The 23,084-nt window shown below is 40.0% G+C and overlaps 1 protein-coding gene across 1 annotated transcript; it reads left to right on the forward strand.

The window, feature by feature from the left end:
• The first annotated feature begins 429 nt into the window (after positions 1-429).
• On the forward strand, positions 430-20,576 carry LOC125173264 (guanylate-binding protein 6-like). The gene is made up of 11 exons (XM_047872185.1): positions 430-561; positions 8,887-9,103; positions 10,328-10,455; positions 12,057-12,166; positions 12,368-12,564; positions 14,418-14,663; positions 15,769-16,049; positions 16,753-16,965; positions 18,697-18,799; positions 19,122-19,315; positions 20,312-20,576. The coding sequence occupies exons 2-11, from the start codon at positions 8,914-8,916 to the stop codon at positions 20,537-20,539; spliced, it is 1,890 nt and encodes a 629-aa protein (XP_047728141.1). The 5' UTR covers positions 430-561; positions 8,887-8,913; the 3' UTR covers positions 20,540-20,576.
• Positions 20,577-23,084: the final 2,508 nt, after the last annotated feature.

The following is a 23,084-nucleotide window of genomic DNA, read 5'->3' on the forward strand; positions in this document are numbered from 1 at the left end:
GAAATTCTAAAAGGTTTGTTCATTTTGCATGGACACTATATCTTGGGGAACATATTTAAAATGTTAAAAGCTCTCCACTAACAAAAGAACCCAGGAATTCCCACTAAGAGAAAAACAGTTGAAATATTCTTGTTTTATACAGCTTTGCTGACATTTGTGTCATGAATTTTCTGTTTTTCCTGTGTGCTAAGGAAACTTAAGCCGAACGAGAGAGACATATGGAGAACAGAGGCCAGGAAAACACTCCAACATGGGGAAGACAAAAGGAAGTTGATGGAGTGTGTTTACTAAAAAGCCTGACTGTTGAGTAACTGTGGGGTTTCCCTAACCCCAACTCATCATGCACCAAACAACCATATTCACGCCTGAGGCTACTGATTCAGGGTGCCTGAATCGCTTTTACTTTCAATTTCAGTTTTAACACATGATTAAAAGAGTAGCAATGTCTAACTTCCTCAGTTTTTTCAAGCTTTTATAAAGGAGGGACAGAAAGGTGAAGGATCAAGTGAGCAAGCAACGAGCAGCTGAGAACTCTTCTTGGACAGTAGTGCTGAAGAGCAGGTATGCACATCTTCTTTCATATGCAACGTTGTCTTGAACTCAGGACCTGATTTCTGGTTCAAAGTGACAAGGGAGGAATGAGCAGGAAGGGCAGGTTGCCTTTTTGTCTGGCCCATAGGGGTCTGTGGCTGGCTTTAGTGTTGGGGTAGCTTAGCTTCTCCGTTTGAAACAGTAGCAGCTGCAAAGTGACAGCCAGGCACACCGTGTCTCCCTGAATGTGCTGCTTCCAGAACAATGTCAGCCAGGGCAGCTGCAAGTAGAGTGGGCCAAGCCCCCATGGGAGCCTCCCTAGTTTATTTTTATCAGGCTCTGTAACAGGCATTAGAATCCATAGGACAAGATAGTGCCCATCAAGGAGCTTCTAGGCAATGATAATCTAAAAGAGATAGTTTCTCTCTAATCTTTCTATTAGTCATACGTAAGAAAGCTTGAGACTGAGAGTTCTGTTTAGTCTCCATGTAGAAATAAATTCAGTTCCCACATCACTGGTCTTTATTAGTTAAAAATAACTATCTTGTCAAGTCTGTCTGTCTCTGTTGCCCTCTGATGTTTGTTGGCTTATTTTTCACAGGAACATCAGAGTCACCTGTACCGTTTGGTAAATGTGTAGAATCTGGGTGTAATGGTATTTTTTTAATGCTTTATTTTGAGGGGCAGGTGGGGTGGGGGGAGAAGGGTAGAGAGAAAGGGAGACTGAGAATCTCAAGCAGGCTCCGTGCTGTCAGCGCAGAGCCCGATTTGGGGCTCCAATCCATGAATTGTGAGATCATGACCTGAGCCGAAATCAAGAGTCCGATGCTTAACCAATTGAGCCACTCAGGTTCCCCTAGAATCTGGGTTTAACAATTTCTTCAGATGATTCTTCATGTACATCGAATTTTGAAAACCAGTCCTGAACAGGATCCAATGGCTGTTCATTTGAAATTACAAGTTCTGTGGCTCATTCACAGCTAAGAACCCACACACCTGTTTTCATAACGTTGTTCGATAGTTCCCATCACATCTTCCTCAGCTTCCTCTAATCTTCACTCGAAAGAGGGGACTGTAAGTTTCAGTCGTTAGAATGGAGCTATTTGAGGCGGGCATTTTACTTCCACATTCTCTGCTCCCCACACTGAAGAAGCAGACAAAAGGAAGTGGTACAGGGCAGCCTGTTTGAACTTGCCTACTGTTTTGATCCGACAAAAAATTTATATGGTGGCCTTGTTTCTTAGTAATCTATAGTTTACAGAGCATGTCGAAATGCATAGCCCAATGGACCAAATTGCTCAATGCAATTGTTATAATCTCCATTTATTCAGCAAACGTACACTGAAGTCCTATTTTGTGCTGCATGCTATGCTAAGATAAAAGCTTATGGCATCTAGTTTAATTATCAAAATATCCTCTAGGTTGGACCTATAATTGTATTCCCATTACCCCTATAATTGTCTTTAAAAACTTAAGTATAGCTAGGTGAGGCTCCTTGTTTAAGGGCCCATAAGTAGTATATGACAGAGTTGGTGTTAGATGCATTTTGAATATGTGACATATTAATATAAAACTGAATATTTGAGACATTTGAATATTCATCATAGCATGCTTACACATTCTGATTATGAAAAATATCTAGATATTATCAACTGAGAAAAGGAAGTAAAATTGAAAAAGAACAAAGGCCTTTATTTGTGGTCTCAGAATTGCAATTTGGGGAGCACAGTTTCTTTTCTTTTTTTTTTTAAATATAATTTATCAAGTTAGCTAACATTGAGTGTGTACTTGGTTTTGGGAGTAGATTGTGCTCTTGGTTTTGGAAGTAGATTCCCGTGATTCATTGCTTACATACAACACCCAGTGCTCACCCCAACAGGTGTCCTCCTTAATACGTATCACCCATTTTCCCCTCTCTCCTGCCCTACCCCCCCCCCATCAGTCCTCAGTTTGTTCTCTGTATTTAAGAGTCTCTTACGGTTTGCTTCCCTCTCTGTTTGTAACTATTTTTCCCGTTCCCCTCCCCCATGGTCTTCTGTTAAGTTTCTCAAGTTCCACATATGAGTGAAAATATATGATTATCTGTCTTTCTCTGACTGACTTATTTCACTTAGCATAATGCCCTCCAGTTCCATCCATGTTGCTGCAAATGGCAGGATTTCATTCTTTCTCATTGCCAAGTAGTATTCCATTATATATATAAACCACATCTTCTTTATCCATTCATCAGTTGAGGGACATTTAGACTCTTTCCATGATTTGGCTATTGTTGAAAGCACTGCTATAAACATTGGGGTACATGTGCCCCTATGAATCAATACTCCTATGTCCTTTGGATAAATTCCTAGTGGTGCTATTGCTGGGTCGTAGGGTAGTTCTATTTTTAATTTTTTGAGGAACCTCCGCACTGTTTTCCAGAGCAGCTGTACCAGTTTGCATTCCCAACAACAGTGCAAGAGGGTTCCCATTTCTCCACATCCTCACCAGCATCTGTTGTTTCCTGAGTTGTTAATTTTAGCCATTCTGACAGGTGTGAGGTGGTATCTCATTGTGGTTTTGATTTGTATTTCTCTGATGATGAGTGATGTTGAGCATGTTTTCATGTGTCTGTTAGCCATCTGGATGTCTTTGGAAAAGTGTCTGTTCATGTCTTCTGCCCATTTCTTCACTGGATTATTTGTTTTTCCAGTGTTGAGTTTGGTAAGTTCTTTATAGATTTTGGATACTAACCCTTTATCCAACATGTCATTTGCAACTATCTTCTCCCCTTCTGTTGGTTGCCTTTTAGTTTTGTTGATTGTTTCCTTTGTAGCACAGAAGCTTTTTATCTTGATGAGGTCCCAATAGTTCATTTTTGGGGAGCACAGATTCTAAACTGACCAGAAAAGTGTCCTGCTCATGTGGGAAAAGCAAGGGGTTTTTGCAGGAAAGAAGGAAGAGGTAATTATACGATTTAGATAAAGAAGAGAAGAGGGAAAAAAAAACAACCCTAATTTGGTGCTGACTGGTTAAGCTGCTTCTGATTACTATCTTGTTCATAAGGTTATTGGTGCTATCACATGAAACTGTCCCTGGTATGTATTAACTTTACTATCCTCATATGATCTAAATGCCAGTTGCTCTATTGAAGTTTTATGAGCAATTGCTTGAAAACTATTGCCACTCTGGCCCAATTAGAGAGTTCATTATTTGGAAAAGAAAATGGAGCTTCAAAATGGAGCCTCTTATGTCCAGACATTTTATACAATTCTACAATATCATTAAAAAAAAAATGACTATATCTGGGGCGCCTGGGTGGCTCAGTCGGTTGAGCATCCGACTTCAGCTCAGGTCACGATCTCACGGTTCGTGAGTTCGAGCCCCGTGTCAGGCTCTGGGCTGGTGGCTCAGAGCCTGGAGCCTGCTTCCGATTCTGTGTCTCCCTCTCTCTCTGACCCTCCCCCATTCATGCTCTGTCTCTCTCTGTCTCAAAAATAAATAAACATTAAAAAAAATTAAAAAAAAAAATGACTATAATGCAATAAAAAATATGCCAGGAGATTAAATTGTACTTTTAATATTTAATTTTTTATATTAAACTTTACCTTGAAAAACAATTACAAGAGAATCCCATATATCTTTCACCTAGATTTATCCACTGGTGACATTTTGCTAGATTTGCTTTATCTCTCATATACATATATGTCTCCCTATATAATATAAAATTACATTTACATTTTTATTTTTATGCTTATTCATAGGAGTAATTTGCAGAAAACCTGACCCTCTCAGCTAAGGACTTCGGCCTGTATCTCTTAAGATTCAGGACATTCTCCTGCCTTCCCTTTTTGAAAGGGAGGCTACACTCTCTAGACTGACCTCATTCCACTCCCAACACTTGTCAATCTGTAGACAAAAGATGAGCACATGGGTCACACGAAAGCATTGGAGAGCACATTTTGTTATGTGATGATGATGAGAAAGCTACCATAGGTTACAGATAAAGGACTTTACAGGATAATCAATGTCTTTGAGGAAGAATATTCTGTCCAGTAAGTGGCTGCAGTAGCATGGAAGAAAAATAGACTGTCCAGTGTTGCTTTTTAAAAACTTTAAAATTGTGATACAAACATATTTAACATAAAATTTCCCAATTTTACCATTTTAAGAGTATTGTGCAGTGACAATAAATACATTCTCATTGTTGTGCAACTATTACCACTACCCATTTCCAGATATTTTTATCATCTCAAATGGAAACTCAGTACCCTTTAGGCAGTAACTCCCCATACCCTCTCCCTTAGGCTCATGGTAAACACTATTCTACTTTCTGTCTTTATGCATTTGACTATTTTAGGTACCTCTTATTAGTGGGATCATATAGTACTTGTCCTTTGTGTCTGGCTTATTTCACCTAGAATAACGTCTTCAAGGTTCATCAGTGTTGCTACATGTATCAGAATTTCATTCTTTTTACAGCTGAAAAATATTCCATTGTATGTATATGCCACATTTTGTTCATCCATCCATCCCTTGATGGACATTTTCACCTTTTGGTTATTGTGAATACTGCTGCTATGAACATTGGTGTACATATATCTGCTTAAGTCCCTGCTTTTAATACTTTTGTCCATACACTCTGAAGTGGAATTGCCAGTTCAGATGGTATTTCTATGTTCAACTTTTAGGGGAACCACCAAAGGGTTTTCCACAGTGGTTGTAACCATTTTACATTCCTACCAGGAATGCACAAGTGTTCCAATTTCTCTGTATCCTGGCCAGCACTTGTTGTTTGATGGGTTTTTGGTTGGTTGTTTGTTTTTGTTCTCGTTTTGTTAAATAACAGCCACCTTAATGGGTGTGAAATTGTCCTTTATCGTGGTATGATTTGCATTCCCATGATTAGTGATATTGAGATCTTTTCATGTATCTATTGGCTATTTGTATATCTTCTCTGCAGAAATGTCTGAGTCCTTTGCCCATTTTTGAACTGCATTATTTTTGTTGTTATTATTGAGTTGTAAGAGTTCCTACAGATTCTGGATATTAATCCCTTACCAGATATGTGACATGCGGTTATTCTCTCTTACTCTGTGGTTGCCTTGTTACTCTGTTGATGGTGTCCTTTGATGCACAAAGTTATTAATTTTGATAAAGTCCTATTTACCATGTTTTCATATTTTGATCATGCCTTTGGTGTCATATCCAAAAAATCATTGTCAAATCCAGTGTCATGAAGGTTTTCTCCTGTGTTTTCTTCTAAGACTTTTTATAGTCTTAGCTCTTATGTTTAAGTCTTTGATATATTTTGAGTTAAATTTTATATTTGGTGTTAAAGAAATGATCCAACTTCATTCTTTTGTGTGTGAATATCACATTTACCCAGCACCATTTGTTGAAAAGACTGCGCTTTCCCCACTGGATGATCTCAGCATGCTTGTCAAAAATCATTTGACCATATATGGGAGAGTTTACTTCTGGTCTCTTTGTTCGATTCTATTGGTCTGTGTGTCTATCTTTATGCCACTGTGACTGGACCAATTTTGTTTACATCTCATTTTCCTGATTTACCTTAGTTCTTTGTGGTTTCCTTTAGCCTTTTGAGCATATTTAAGAAAATTACTTTAGTCTTTGCCTAGAACACATGCAATGCTTGTGTTTCTTCAGGGATGTTTTCTGCCACATTTATTTAAATCACTTTCTTTGAATGGGCCATATTTTCCTGTTTCTCTATATGCCTTGTGATTTTTGTTGTTGCTGTTGAAAACTGGTCATTTATAGAAGAAGCTACCTTCTCCATTTTTTGCATATTGGTTTTGTGCCAAGGAAATCTTTTGCTAATTAGCGGGGTCTTGATCTTGAACCTCAGGAATAACCTAGGGAGAAATCTTAAAGTCTTTTTAGGTCTTTTCTGAGCGTGCATCTTCCCTGAGCGTTAGTGTGGCTTTTTTCAATTTTCTCAGATACATGCTGCTTTTAAATGTCTCAATTTCCCTCAGAATCTCCCCTTGGGGCCTTTTATGGTCTATTGTTTGTCTCCACCCTGAAAAGGAAACAATTCTACTTCTCCTCTCAACACTCTATTCTCACTACTTCACTTCTGGTCACCACATGTATGGGCAATTTTCCACACCAAGCAACTGTGATACAAACTGTCTGAGGTCAGTGCATGCCCTACAGGTTAAGGTCTCAAGACTGGCCCTACTTCAGATGACAATTGCAAGTCCAGGGTGTAACGTGTGCTCTGACTGGCTATGTTTGCCATCCCTACCCCAGGCTCAATGATTTGGTAAAATAGCTTATAGAGCCCAGGAAAAAGAGTTTACTCAATAGTTTACTGGTTTAGAAAGAGAGAGAGAGAGAGAGAGAGAGAGAGAGCGAGAGAAAGAAAGAAAGAAAGAAAGAAAGAAAGAAAGAAAGAAAAAACGAAAGAAAAGAAAAAAAAGATGGAAGGAAGAAAGGAAGGAAAGAAGGAAAAAGAAAAAGGATACAACCCAGGAAGAACAAGACAAAAAAGCTGCATAGGGCAAGGTATCAAGGGTGTGAAACATCCATGCTCTCTCTGGGAACACCACTCTCTGAGCACCTGCACATGTTCACCAACCTAGAAGCCCTTTAAGCCCCTTCAGCTAGGGTTTTTTAATGGAGTCTTCACTAAATAGCCACAATTGATTAAATCATCAGCCTGCGGTGATTAGCTCAACCTTCAGGCCTCCTTTCCCCTCCCCTGGGAGATGAGGCTGAAATTTCTAACTTTCTAGTCACATGCTTTGTTACCCGAGCAACCAGCCTTTGGGGTTTTCCAGGGTATCTCCAAAGTTACCTCATTAACGTAACCTTGGGTGTGGTTGAAAGGTGCTTGTTATGTATGACAAAAGACAACTTCTTTCACCTTCTTTACTCTGGGACTATTTTAGGAACCAAAGACAAAAGAGCAAATATTATAACAAAAGATACTTCATCACTTGGGAAATTAAAAGTGTTTTGGAAGCTGTGTGTCAAGAGCAGGGACAAAGACCAAATATATACTTATTATACATCGCAATATCACACACTCATAATATGTTGCCAGAGGGGTCCGCAGGTGAATCTCCAGCAGCTTTCCCTAGCAATGCCCATTGCTTCTCCTTGCCAGAGATCCCAATTAGGTGAAACAAAGACCAGTAGTCCTTCAGGCAGCTTGGAACAGATTAGAACATTATAAACTCAGTGTGTTCTGTTCCATCCAGTCTAAAGGAGGGAGATATGAACTGAACTATTGCCTAGGATGGTCTGTTTTATGTCTTCATGGGTGATCTCTTGCCCCAGGCAACTGCAGTTCCATCTCTCTGCAGCTTTCGTGAGCAATGCCCATGAAATCAATGCCAATGCTTCCTTCCATCTGACATCCAAGTTATACCACTACATCCCCATCCTCTGCCCCTGCCTGAGATCCGTGTGAGATGAACCAGAGACCTGAGGAGGTAGCCCCCAGACAGATTAGAACACTGTGAACAAAGTCTGCTCTGTTGTCTCTGGGTCAAGGGAGAAAATTGGGAACTGGGTTACCACCCCTTCCAGACCAAGACTATACCACACCGGGGACAGTGTGGGCCAAGGGCAAGCAAAAACACCACAGAATTTCCTACCATTTTTAATGTGGCATTTTCTTGATTGGGTGTTTGCTTGGTTGCTTTAGGTCTTTCACTGTTTTCACAGAACTACTATAAAGTTATTCTAGCCAATATTTTGATTATTTTTTTTTCAACGTTTTTATTTATTTTTGGGACAGAGAGAGACAGAGCATGAACGGGGGAGGGGCAGAGAGAGAGGGAGACACAGAATGGGAAACAGGCTCCAGGCTCTGAGCCATCAGCCCAGAGCCCGACGCGGGGCTCGAACTCACGGACCGCGAGATCGTGACCTGGCTGAAGTCGGACACTTAACCGACTGCGCCACCCAGGCGCCCCTATTTTGATTATTTTTGATATCTCCTTAGGGAAATAAGAACTTAGAGCTTCCTAGCTTGCCATTTTGCTCAATTGTCTAGGCTTGATCCTGGCTGTATGACTTAGCTTTTGTGAGACATATTTATCTTATTTGCAAAGTGGGCACAATAATTGCTAACTTGTAGGTTCTCGGAAGTATCAATGAGGCTGGGTATGTGTCACAGAGGTTGGTATATTGTAGGCCCTCAGTACATAGTAACAATGGCTTGAATTCTATTATTACTATTGAAGCAAAATTTTGGAGTATACCCTATGTTTCATCACTAATGTTAATTGTAGGTTACATTTTGTCCCATAGAAAGTACAGAAGTTTCACCTACTCCTATATTGATGGATGCTTTTGGTAACTCGAAGTCAGAAAATGACTCTGAAATCTTATTTCTACTAGGAGACTTTTCCAGGTTGGCAGGTTGCCATGGCATCTGGACCCAATATGATGGCCCCCATTTGTCTGGTGGAAAATAACAATATGCAGCTGTCAGTGAACCAGAGAGCTATACAGATTCTTGAACAGATTTCTCAACCAGTAGTGGTGGTGGCCATTGTAGGACTGTATCGTACAGGCAAATCCTACTTGATGAATCGTCTTGCAGGACAGAACAGAGGTGAGTGTTGTATTGAGTCTGGGGCAAATTGATTAACTCTAGCTATATCTCAGATCCTTATTTTTCTTCCCCAGTCACAAGAAAGGAGAACCAAACTCCTCTCAATAAACCAAACTTCCAATTCTAATTCTCACCACTAAATTACTCTTATTATAATTACTCTTATAATAATCTGTTATCATACTGTTTTACTGCTGTTGAGGAAAATCTCTCCTGGTAATGCTCAGGATCCTACCTTCTTTTACCTGACCAAATACTGGGCTCTTATAATTGTATCTCCTTTCTCTCTTGAAACGTATTTTCTTTTTTTATGGGATATTCCCATCAACATATAAACATGTTTGAATACCTATTGAGGAGGGGTGGAATCAGAAAAATGTTCATGGTTAGCTCAGAAGGCTGACCTACAGCCTACCTAGTTTCAATAAATATCAAATGTGTACTGGCTGCTACATTCTTAAAGGGTTTCATGACTGCCTGTTCGTCTCACCCATACTTAATATTGAACTGAATGACAAGCCCCAGAAAATCTTGTGAAAGTTTTATGAGTAGAAATTCAAAGAAACATTTATGATCTAATACTCCCTGCGTGTCCCCTCCCTCGTGAACACTGAGCATATAACCACCAAGTTCACACTGCAAAAATGTGGCTCTTTCTGTCCCTGGGTCCTGTCCCCATGCTACGTGAATGAACTTACTAAGATGCACCATAAAACTTCTCAAGAATTCTTTCTTGACTGTTGTGCTCAATGATCCTGCAACATCCATCATCTTAAAAATCTTTCCTAGATTTCACACCCCATTGTAGCTACCAAACCTCCTCCCCCACCTCTTTTTTAATCACTTTGGCAAAAAATATGATCTCAATTTCCTTTTTCCACTTTTTATTCTCCCATGTTTCTCTTTAATCCACTGCTCTCTGGCTTTGCATCTCACCATTCTTTCAAAATGCTCCTGTTATGGTTATCAATGATCTCCACTCTTTGCTGATTCACGAATGCCTCTGTCTCCATCGTGAGCACTTGACTGGCATCATTCTCATAGTTAACGTCCCCTCCTCCTTGAAACAGAATGCCACACAAAGTAGAACATTCTTGAGGAACTCGAGAAAGAGCCATCTTATATGCTAGGGCACTTACATTACAGAAAGTCTGACTTTGTGACCCTTTGGCTGTTTAGATTGTCTCCTGTCACTGTATGTTGTCTTCTGCCCTCCCCTTGCAGGTTTCCCTCTGGGCTCTACAGTGCAGTCTAAAACCAAGGGCATCTGGATGTGGTGTGTGCCTCACCCTTCCAAGCCAAACCACACCCTGGTCCTTCTGGATACTGAGGGCCTGGGTGATGTGGAAAAGGTAAGGCAGAGTGTCACACATAAATCCTTTTTATTCTGGATTTGCTCTTGACCCCTTCACGATATTTTATAATTTAACTGCTGTGATCTATTTGCAAAATCTAGAAATCCAAGTATAGTAAATGAGGCATGCTGGTTTGTTAGAATCTCACTTCTAGATAAGATATTAGATAAAATATTTTATTTCTTGGCACTGGGTGAATTATTTGATTACGTTTAAGGAATAATTATTGAATAGCTGAATGGCAGCCTCTTGGCTTACAACTATAGATATTTGTCACCACAGTAAAGGTCCTGCTCTCAAAACATCTTCAGTCCAGTTGAGAAGACCCCAAATATGCCGTCAGATTTAATAAAATATGATTGAGAAAGAAGCAAGTTGGAGACAGGAAAAAGTTGCACAGCAACGCAATTACTAACCTCTGTCAGTTCCATGGGAGTTATGTGGCTGCGATGGCTCTTTTGAGTTATCTTGAGTTAGGGCAAGGGTGCTGATAAATCACTAAAAGAGGGTTCTAGAAGCCTTTCTAATTAAAAGGAGTGGCGTTTGGGAGCTGTCTTCCATCAGCACTCCCACTAGCTGGGAGAACAAGTCCTTCGATGTTATAAGGTGATCCAGGCAGCACACCATAGTTTGCACCACAGACTATTAAGCATAAGGGTGCCTTGGCAGGAAAGAGGAAGAAACATCAGTTCCCTCCCAAGAGATGAAATATTTCTTTCTTTCTTTTTTTTAATGTTTATTTATTTTTGAGAGAGATAACACAGAGAGAGGGAGACACAGAACCTGAAGCAGGCTCCAGGCTCTGAGCTGTCAGCACAGAACCTGACCTAGTGTTGGAACTCATGAACCGCGAGATCATGACCTAAGCCCAAGTCGGACACTGAACCTACTGAGCCACCCAGGCGCCCCAGGAAATATTTCTGATGTATCTACCAGATGAAATGTGTATTTGAGGTCTGGAGTTAAGAGTCAGGTTTACATTTCTTGTTGTGAACTGCCCAAAGAGCATTCTAGAATGCTCTAATACATCTAAGATGTAAGGTTACTAAAACTTTTTATATTGTCATCTTTGTTACATTCATTGTTACGGATGTTTGTCACCACTTTGAAATAGTCATCTTGAAAGTAACAGTTGCCATTTTCAAGTTTGCTTTTAAATATAAGAACAATGGGAAACATTCAGTAGTTCCCGATAAACATTTGTTGAATTTAACCGAATATAATTTGAATCCCCAGTTATGGCAATTATGGTGTATTTTATATAGCTATATATAAAATGAATAAATGAATTGAATACGTAATTGCATACCAGGTAATGTGCTAGTTTTTCTATATATGTTCCTTTATTTTCTCCAATTGAGGGAAAAGAAAGCTCTGTGAAGATTAGAATCTTTGTATATATGAACAAAGTCACAATCACAAGGAATGTCTCTATAATTGTCAAAGTTGGTATCTGTATTTATGTCTGTTTTCAAAGTTATTTCTTTGCATGACAAGTATGTTAGCTGATATAATAAATGAGAGACTGACAAAATAAGTGTCTGAATGAATTTCTAACGAGCAAAGTCCTAAAACTCTTGTTCGAATGTGCTTTGCAGGGTGACCCTAAGAATGATTCCTGGATCTTTGCCCTGGCTGTGCTTCTGTGCAGCACTTTTGTCTACAACAGCTTGGGCACCATCAACCACCAGGCCCTGGAGCAGCTGCAGTATCCTTTAATGAAACAAACCACCATGTTTCATTAGGTTTATGGGAACAGAGATCAAGTTAGTTTCTCCTTCCCTGCCACTTCGTTGCCTCTGGTGGACCCAAGGGGACCCAGGGCAAAAGGAAGTGTTCATAATAACTTTTTGTTAGAGAAATGTGGGAATTTGGGGTACGAACTTCTTCTTCCTTAACTGAGCCCTAGTTATGTGACAGAGCTCACAGAACTAATCAGGACAAAGTCCTCTCCAAAAGAGGATGGAACAGAAGATTCCACAGAGTTTGTGAGTTTCTTTCCAGACTTCATCTGGACTGTGAGGGATTTCACCCTGGAGCTGAAGTTAAATGATGATCCTATCACAGAAGATGAGTACCTGGAGAATGCCTTGAAGCTGATTCCAGGTATCAGAGCATGGCCTGGGTAGTGGGTAGTCCAACAGAGGGTGGGAGCTCTTAAACACAGACCATTATCTTTGGGGTTGCACTTGTGTTCAAGACCAGAATGAAGTCTATAGAAATGGTGACTTGAAGATGGGTTGAAAAGCTCCAGGGACTGGAGTTTAAGTTCACTTAAGAAAAGTAGAGCCTAGGCTAGGGTGAGATTATTCAACACTGATTTGTTCTTTAATCAATTGCTAATTTAGCTACCAGATTACAACGGGTGCTTAAACTTAAACTTTCCAAAGACCAGATACATGTACCTTATTTTGGCTTCTGTTTTTCTGTGTTGAAGAATACAACTGACTAGATGCTTGTTATGTGTGAAATTACAAGGAAAATCAATGTGTCACCATATACACAACATATTTCCATAAAAAATATACTTCACACAGATATTAATCTTCTCAAAGAAGGATATAATTTTCTAATGTCTGTATGAATATATCACATATAAAAATGACTATGTGTTCTAAATAAACCTGAAGAAGTTTGTCTTATCAGTCTATGCCTTTTCAATATTTCTGATAATTATCAGAACATTCATCTTACTTTCTATGTCATAGTTTTCTCTTAATTCCCACATATTTATCCATGATATAATTTTGAAATGATAAGTTACTTGAATAGGTTACATTTATAATGATGTATACATCTCATTAAATCTTGAGAAAAATATCAATTCTGATTTATCCATTCTTGCTTTTGTTTTTCTTTTCTTTTTAATTTTTTAAAATATTTATTCATTTTTGAGAGACAGAGACAGAGCATGAGTGGGGGAGGGGCAGAGAGAGGGAGACACAGAATCCAAAGGAAAATCCAGGCTCTGAGCTGTCAGCACAGAGCCTGATGTAGGGCTGGAACTCACAAACCACGAGATCATGACCTGAGCCAAAGTCGGACCCCCCCAACTGACTGAGCCACCCAGGCGCCCCTTTCATTTTTCTACTTATACTTTCCCAAAACATTTAATGAGAGATTGCCTAGGCAGAAGAGCCAGGCTGTTAAATCGAGTGTGGTCCTTTACCTCAAGAAGTTTGTAGACTAGTGTTGACATCCTAAAATTACATTTTAGTTACATGTATTCTTCAGAGGTTTTTGCTTAAAAAAAAAAAAGCTAACATTGTACGAATTATTTTTAGCATCAAATGAGTTTTCCTTAAATAACCAGAGTGTCCTAATATGCCCAGTACTTTTGTTCCTAACATTGCTCCACGTGGCTCTTGGTCCCACAGCTCAATTTCTACATTAGACCAAAAAGTTCCACTTGACCTTTCATTCTTTTAACCATTCATTCAGTAAACACCTAATAAACAACTGCACTACCATTTTCAGGTCTGGAGTTACCAGCGATGGGCTTCTTTCACCTGGATCAGATGTCTCCCCAAATTTCTCTCCAGCATTATATCATTAGTGTGAGTTTGCTGTACAAGGAAGTATTGAATGTCTATGTTAAAGGTGTTGTAAGCATAGACGACATAAACAATTCTTTGTTGTAAGCAAAGAATTGAAATCCCTGTCATAAAAACCTTCAGCTCCCTTGAGGCACCTGGGTGGCTCAGTTGGTTGAGCATCCAACTCTTGATTTCAGCTCAGATCATGATCCCAGGGTTGTAGGATTCAGCCCTGCATCAGGCTCCGTGCTGAACTGGGGCTTGCTTATTATTCTCTCTCTCTCTTCCCCTCCCCCACTTGCACGCACATGCATTCTCTCTCTCTCTCTCTCTCTCAATCCAAAAAAACAACAAAAAAAACCCCTTTAGCTCCCTTGCATCAAGAATGTTCCCACAGTAATCTCTGTTGTTCTTATCCCTCAGGCAAGAATCCCAGAATCCAAGCATCCAATCTACCCAGAGAGTGCATCAGGCATTTCTTTCCAAAACGGAAATGTTTTGTCTTTGACCGGCCAACAAATGACACAAAACTCCTAGCCAATATTGAGAATATACCTGAGAATCAACTGGATCCTAAATTCCAGAAACAAGCAAACAATTTTTGTTCTTACATCTTCACCCAGGCAAGGACCAAGACTCTCAGAGAGGGAGTCATGGTCACCGGGAATCGTGAGTCTCTTTTTCCACCATTTCTATGGGGCTTAATATATGTTGAATATATTATATAATGTGTTTTTCGGCATTTTTGTTTGATTCTTTATGGAATTCTGGATATACATACATTCACACTCTATGAAGAGATGCGTGTATCTTATCATTATCTCACTTTTGGGGCTCTACAAACCCCTCTCCAAAATTGCACACTTTGTCACTGATATCTATGGCATCCACTTATTTGAAAGAATCCTTCACTGATTAAAAAAAAAATCAATAACTAGGTATAAAAACAGAATGTATTGGGCACCTGGGTGCCTCAGTCAACTAAATGTCTAACTCTTGATCCCAGCTCAGGTCTTGATCTCAGGGTTGTGAGTTCAAGCCCCACATTGGGCTCCATGCGGTCATGAAGCCTAGTTAAAAACAAAACACAAACAAAAAACAAACAATATACTGTATGGGCTCTTTTTTCCTCAAGGGAAGTCCTATCTGATAAGTGTTATTTGTTACTTAGAGCATCCCCACAAATCAGTGAAAATCCATTGGAAGCTTCATAATTAGAAATAAATATAATCTGACTTACCTTGCCTCATCTATCTACCTATATAATTTATTTTGTTTTTAATTTTTTTTAACATTTATTTAGTTTTGAGACAGAGAGAGACAGAGCATGAGCAGGGGAGGGTCAGAGAGAGAGGGAGACACAGAATCTGAAACAGGCTCCAGGCTCTGAGCTGTCAGCCCAGAGCCCGACACGGGGCTCGAACTCACAGACCGTGAGATCATGACCTGAGCCAAAGTCGGCCGCTTAACCGACTGAGCCACCCAGGCGCCCCTGTTTTTAATTTTTAATGGTAAAATATGTTTTCCAGATACCCTTTTAGTATGTTAGATGAAGGTATATTTTTAAATTTTTTTGGCTGTGTGGCCTGGAAAACCATAAAAATTAAGAGTCAATAGGAAAACAAAGGTGAAGATAGAAGGAGGCAGGGCTCCTGTGGGGGAAGGTGGGGGGATGTGTGTGCATGTGCATGACTTCAGAAATGTAGTCTCAGAATCTGAGATCCTGTGGAGTGATAATTTGATATTTTTCCCTTCAATATCCTGGCTCATTCAGGGTTGAGAACTCTGGTGGTGACCTATGTGGATACCATCAATACTGGGGCGGTGCCTTGTTTGGAGAATGCAGTGACAACTCTAGCCCAGCTTGAGAACTCAGTGGCCGTGCAGAAGGCAGCTGACCACTACAGCGAGCAGATGGCCCAGCAAGTGAGGTTCCCCACAGACACGCTCCAGGAGCTGCTGGATGTGCATGCAGACTGTGAGAGGGAAGCCATTAGGGTGTTCATGGAGCGTTCCTTCAAGGATGAAAATCAGGAGTTCCAGAAGACTCTTGTGGTAATTTGTCTTAGTTTTTACTCTGTGGGTCCTTTCCCTTTGAAGGATGAAGTCTAGAAATACCTTTACTGACCCCATGGCTCATCTCTTACTCAAGGATAAAAAAAATCTGGATTCTCATGAGAGAGTTTCAAAGGACTACATTTTCTTCTTTCTTTTTTTCTCTGAAAACTGAGGTACTTTATCTAGAAATCTCTCTGATTTCTGAAGCAATTATCAGTACAGATATCCTCCTGATCTGAATACTTCTATGGATTCCAAGCCTGCCCAGAAGACCCAAAAGTCATTCCTGGGCATGGATGCTTTCTGTGAACACAATCCCCTTGTCAGGAAGCAAACTTTCTCTTATCAGATCCTCATTCCAGGCCATTTTCAACTTACATTGCTCCTTGTTGTATCGCTGTATCATTGAAGATAAAATCACTGAATGCTACAGCTGCAAGGAACCATAGAAATTATGGTAACACAACTCCAACATTTCAGAAGAACCATGGAGGTTAAGAAACTTTCCCATAGTCTTGCAGGGAGTATTCAAGGTTGTCAGTAAATCAAGTCTTGTGATTCCTGTTTTATTCCATGTCCTTCGCCAACAGAATGCTTTTCTCACGGACCACAGTTAGATCAATCCTTCTACCAGATTCTTTGGAATCTTACCTTTTCCATTCCTTTCTTCTGGTGACATCTCTCTACATTTCCCTTGTAGGAAATCATAAAGGATAAGAAGCAACATTTCTTGCAGCAGAATGAAGAAGCATCAGTTAAATACTGCCAGTCTATGCTTGATCAGCTTTCAAAGGCCCTAATGGAAAATATTTCCATAGGAACTTTTTCTGTTCCTGGAGGGTACAAGCTCTACAGGCAAGCAAAGGAAAGTATTGAATGGAATTATTCACAAGTTCCCAGGAAAGGAGTGAAGGTGAGGAATAAGGGGAACATGGGGGAGCCTACAGAATAGAGCCTCCTGAAAATCTGAAAGGACAGCACCAGTTGTGGGTGATAAGACAGCATGGGGATATCATGACAGATTTAGCTTTTAAGGTCCACTATGTGTTATATACTCCTGAAGAGAGTGGAAATGCCCATTCCCAAGAAATGAGTATGGATTTCTGGAATCCACACGAGATAGAAATTACTCATTTCTTCATTTAACAACATGACATTGAATATGCTAAGTGCTGACAATTTACAAGGTAAAGTCAGAGTCTTTGTACTTAAGTATGATCAAAAGTAAGAGAGAAAGTCAAATACACAGATAATTGCATACAAAGTTATAACCCATATGAACCTATGGAAATGGGCTACATGCGACTTAATCTTATACAGCCATAAAAAGTATGAGATCATGCCATTTGAGACAACATAGATGGACCTAAGGGATATTATGCTAAGTGAAATAAGTCAGACTGAGAAAGACAAATACCATATGATTTTGCTCATAAGTGGAATCTTTAAAAAAAGCCCACAAATGAATAAGCAAACAAAAAGCAGAATCACACCTGTAAACACAGACAACAAACTGATGGTTGCCAGATGGGAGGGGGATAAAGGGATAAGCAAAATGGGCAAAGGGGAGTGGGAGGTCCAGGCTTCCAGTTATGGAGTGAATCAGTCATGAGGATGAAAGGCACAGTATAAGGAGTACAGTCAATGATGTTGTAGATATTGTAACAACGATGTACAAGGCTGAAGGTAGCTACACTTTTGGTGAACATAGCATAAGGATAAACCTGTCAAATCACTATGCTCTACACTGGGAACTAAGGTAACATTGTGTGTCAACCACACTCAAATTAAAAAAGAGTAATAAACAAACAAACAAACAAATAAATAAATGCAAATGGGCTACATAGGTTGTGGTAACAAACAATAATAATTTAAAAATAATGATAATAATAATGCAACTAATATATATTAGACTGTTATTTCTTTTTTTTTAAAAGCTTATTTATTTATTTTGAGAGAGAGACAGACAGAGAAAAAGGAAGGGGCAGAGAGAGAGAAGGAGACAGAGAGAATCCCAAGCAGGCTCTGTACCATCAGCACAGAACCCAATGTTGGGCTCAAACCCACAAACCATTAAATCATGACTTGAGCCAAAGTCAGATGCTTAACTGACTGGGCCACCCAGGTGCTCCTAGACTATTATTTCTTATAGCAATCATGTAAAGCTGTTTTCCTAGACTCTTTAGCTTAATCCTTCAAACAACCTAAAGAAACATCTACATTTATTGTCAATATTCTACAGATCTGAACTGAGAGGCACAGGCAGGTTAAAATAACTTGCCTAAAGTTAAAGCCAGCAAACCACAGAGGAGATCAACAGTACAAATTAGAGGCAACATTTCCCAGTGAGAAGGCAAACCTATAAAAGCAGCAGAGATTATGGATTTACAGAACTGAACATAGTTCTGACTGGCTGGAAACTAGAGTGGGTAGAAGGCAGCAGCATGGGGGGTAGACACTGGAAGAAGACAGGAAGCAGGAGATATGGAGAGTCTCTGGTCACACTACGGAGCTTGAACACTATAGGGAGCAACCATAGAATTTTAAGCACGAAGCAAAAATGACATGGACATACATACTTGTTTTTGCAGCACTTATCTCTGTAGTGGAAATCTAAGTTCTTGTCTCCTTCTTGGTTCCTCAGGCAAATGAGGTCCTCCAGAATTTTCTACAATCACAGGCTTCGATAGAGAAATCCATCTGGCAGGCAGATAAAGCCCTTACCGATGGGGAGAAGGCCATAGCAGGTACGGGGCCGGGCTTGGCTCACAATGGCTTGGGTAGGTCCCTCTGTCAGGTGTGAGTGCAAAGCCTTCCTGAAACAAGGAGCTTCCTCTCCTTCTGTGGAACAACTCTGCTAAATCTATAAACAACAAGGAGAGTTGTGTTTGTATGTCAGCCAGATAGGGCCTTTACCCTAATATTCTGAAATGTGCTCCCAATGGTATGGACACAAGGAACGCAGAGATTTTCTGTCTTCCCTCCCAACTTTGTTTTGTCTCTGAGTTCAAGAGGGTAGAGATCAGTCTTCACCTAATTTTCTTCCCTCTTGGAACTTTCCTGGGGCAGCGGAGAGGGCCAGCAAGGAAGCAGCTGAGAAGGAACAGGAGGTGCTAAGACAGAAACTACTGGAGCAGGAACAGCAGATTGAAGCACAACAGAGGAGTCTCCAGGAGAACATAGCTCAACTGAAAGAGAAGATGAAGAGAGAGACAGAAAACATAATAAAAGAACAGAACATGATGTTGGAGCATAAGCTGAAGGTACGTCTGCCCATGGCCTTGGTGCTGCTTGATGGTCCTCCTGGTACCTCAGGAAAGGATGGGTGAAGGTTACAGGGAGCTCATGGAGGGAAGCATCATTGCCATTAATTGCTTGTGACTTATTAAAATCCTGAAACCTTTGAATTATTCTTCTTCTCCCTCTCCCTCTCCTTCCCCTCTTCCATCTCCTCCCCTCCTCTTCCCCCTCCTTTTCTATAGAAGCCTTTGAATTCCACTCTATATGTAGACTCTAGAGAGTTCAGGATGAGTATGGCCCCTCCAAGCTCTACAAATAGCATTTAGGGGTTTTAAAATGATCTCATGAGGCTTGATTAAACATATATTCAACCATATGATTTAGTATGAGTAGCAACTGCTTTACCAAGATCACTGACAATTATCAGAAACCCTACTGCTACCCAAAGACCCTGAGGTAGATATATGCTGACATAAAACTATCAGAAATGTAAAGACTTAAAAACTCAGGGAAGTGACAGCTTCTAAAATTACTCTATTGTCTCTAAGTGTGGATAGTCTTCCCAATTTATCAAATGGCATAGGGAGGAAATCACTTATTGTCCATCAGAACATATTTATAACAGATTTCTAGAACAGCTTGTAAGTTCCCATCATTTCTACTATTTGGGTGACCATACCAACCCAAGTGGGACTGAGAACTAGTGCAATCAGACCAAGGCTACCTATCAATTGGCATTTTTTGGCTGAAAAATGTTACATTTGTCTTTGTGTCAGGTTTAGCATCCTAGCAAAACCTTAGTGGTGTGTGAATTTTAGAAAGGCTTTAAACTATGCTTCCTCTCAATGTTCAGGTCCAAGCCAGGGAGATATTCCTCATTGCAAAATTCTCCTTTCATGCTTGAGTAAGAAAGAAGAATTTTATGAGTAAAACATAGTTTGACCAAATTTTCAAATACAAAGTGCAAATCTTAAAAAAAATGATAATTTTAAATGTTTTCCTTCTCGCCTTTTATTTAGGTCCAAGAAGATCTGCTCAAAGAAGGATTTAGAAAGAAATCTGAAGAGATGGATGAGGAGATAAGGCAGTTGAAACATACGATTGACATGACTAAAAATAATGAAGCTTCATGGTTTACACAAGCTTTAGACAGATTTGGCAGTGAGATCATTTCAATATTTGCTTCTCCTGTTAGAGTTCTTGATACTGTTGTGAGAACAGTGAGCTCAATTTTTAAAAAGAATTAGCTCTCCTTTTAAAGAAATTAAAGAATGTGGCTATATACTCTGGCCTATTTTTAGTGTGTATGCTTTTCAATTTTATTCAGCAAAGTTTCAAATATAAAAAGTACCCGCGAGAGGGTGGTGATGACTGGCCTGCATTAGATAGAATAAATGCATGTGCATTTTGATATAGCTATATCATTGAGAATTTAAAGCAATGGTCATTGTTGATGGAGAATTTAAAGCAATGATAATAAGGATACTCACTGGACTTAAGAAAAGAATGGAGGACACCAGATCTAGGATTTATAGATTTAGGAAATCTACATGTGCAAAATCCACTGAGGCATCATCTTAAATGGCAAAAGATTGCTAAATTAGATTAAATATCTATCTATACAAAGTGGTAGTATAAACTTAACATGTGTATACCCTGGGATACTAGATACTATGTAGTCAATAAATAAATTGATAGTGGAGCTCTACTTGTACAAACATAGAAAAATCTTGAAAATATATTGTAAAGAAGTAAGGTATGAGAGAATGCATATAATGTGTTCACCATGAAAAATGTATTATGTGTAGTCATACCTATGTACACATAGAATAGCTCTGGGAAATTTTTTAGAAACCCGTGTCATTCGTTCCTTCTAAGGAGAACTGAGTGGCATCAGGGTGGAAGAGACAGAGGCTTTTCATTATATACTCTATCTTTTGACTTTTATAAAGAAATCTTGAATCGCCATTTTATAAATTTTTTTTAAGGTTTATTCATTTTTGAGAGACAGAGAGAGATGGAGCATGAGCAGGGGAGGGGCAGAGAGAGAGAGAGAGGGAGACACAGAATCTGAAGCAGGCTCCAGCCTCCCACCTGTCAGCACAGAGCCCAATCTGGGGCTCAAACTCCTGAGCTGTGAGATCATGCCTCCCACCTGTCAGCACAGAGCCCGATATGGGGCTCAGATTCATGAGCTGTGAGATCATGACCTGAGCTGAAGTCAGACGACTAACCAACTAAAGCCACCCAGGCACCCCTTTTTTCTTCTATTCCTCATTTACATGTTTTTTTAAAAATAGTTTGGGTATTCAATCTTGTAAAAGGCTTTTTGTGCATCATTTGGACAATCATTTTGCTCCTTTGTTCTGTTCACAGGGGTATATTATGATAATTTTTAAAATTTTGAGCTAACGTGATGTAATCTACATTAATAGAATATTTCATCAAAAACAGCAGAATAAACATTTTTCTCAAGCTCACATGCAACATTCATCACAGCAGACCACATAATGGGCCATAAAGCACACCTTAACAAATTTAAAGGAATAGAAACATTACCATGTATGTCTCAGATCACAATGGAATTAGACTAGAAACCAATAACATAAAGATAGCTGGAAAATCCTAAAATACCTGGATGTTAAACAACACATTTCTGTATCATACATAGGTCAAACAAGTCTCAAAAGAAATTTAAAAATGTTCTAAACAAAATGAAAACAAAGAGAGTGTGGGGGAGATGGTGGTAGAGTAGGAGGACCTGGGGCTCCCCTTGTTCCATGAATTCTAGATAACTATCACATCATCCTAAATAACCTGAAGTAGACCTGAAGACTGGCAGAAGAAAGTCTCATACTAAAGGTAGAGAAGAGGTCACCTTGAAGAAGGTAGTAAGTATGGAGATGGAGCCTGGGAGAGAACTGGCTCATGGCCACTGCGGTAAGGAGGGAGCTGCGATCTTGGAGACAGGTAATAGACAGACTAGCACACAGGGGAGTAAAAAAGAAAACAAATTCCCAAGGCAATTGGCTTGGAAAGTAAGAGGGCCCAAATTTTATGAATTATTGCAATGAGTAGGGGCTCAAAGCCTGGAGTTTTAAACGTTGGCGTGCTTGACTCTGGGAGACCTTGGAGGACATTGGGGCTGCTCTTGGAGAAAAAGCAGGGCAAACATCCCATAAACATATATTGTGAAAACAGTGATCTGAAGAGAGCCTGGGACATATGGTGGGGAGGTTAGTTACTCATCTCAGAGCATATCCCAGAGAGGCAGTATTCACAAAGATACCCCTCAGGGAACCAAAGAACTGGCAGGTGCCATTTCCCTCCCCTGCCCCTCAGCACAGACACAGAGCCACCTGAGGGAACCAGCATAGCACCAACACTCTTACCTAACTTGCTTACACCAAGTCCCGACCCCCCATGCTCCAAAAGAGCTGCCTTTCCCAGCCATGCTTGCTTCAGTCCCAGTGAGGCAGGCCCCCTTCCCCAGAAGACTGGCTGAAACCCATGTCAACACCGTTTGGTCTCAGTGGCCATGGTAAGTCTTGTTTCACAAGCAGACCAGAGCACACCTAGTTAAAATGCATCACATTCAGGCCAGGGACTAAACACTACCCATAATAGGCAAAGAGAGCCTCTACAGATGACTGACCTGAAGGATAAATCAGCCAGAACACAACAGTAGAGTGCACGTAGCACACATTAGAGACACTCCCAGACTGCCAGGCCCAGAGGAACAGGAGACACTACACTGTGGGGCACTACAGAACCTCTTCTTTATAGAGCTAT

This window comes from Prionailurus viverrinus, chromosome C1, assembly GCF_022837055.1.
Source record: "Prionailurus viverrinus isolate Anna chromosome C1, UM_Priviv_1.0, whole genome shotgun sequence".
NCBI lineage: Eukaryota > Metazoa > Chordata > Mammalia > Carnivora > Felidae > Prionailurus > Prionailurus viverrinus.

Bases quoted from the DNA above. Each gene is read 5' to 3' on its own strand.
- LOC125173264 (XM_047872185.1), top strand. From the start codon at position 8,914: ATGGCATCTGGACCCAATATGATGGCCCCCATTTGTCTGGTGGAAAAT. The intron at 14,664-15,768 runs GTGAGTCTCTTT...TGGCTCATTCAG, and splicing joins AGTCATGGTCACCGGGAATC to GGTTGAGAACTCTGGTGGTG. The intron at 16,966-18,696 runs GTGAGGAATAAG...TTGGTTCCTCAG, and splicing joins TTCCCAGGAAAGGAGTGAAG to GCAAATGAGGTCCTCCAGAA.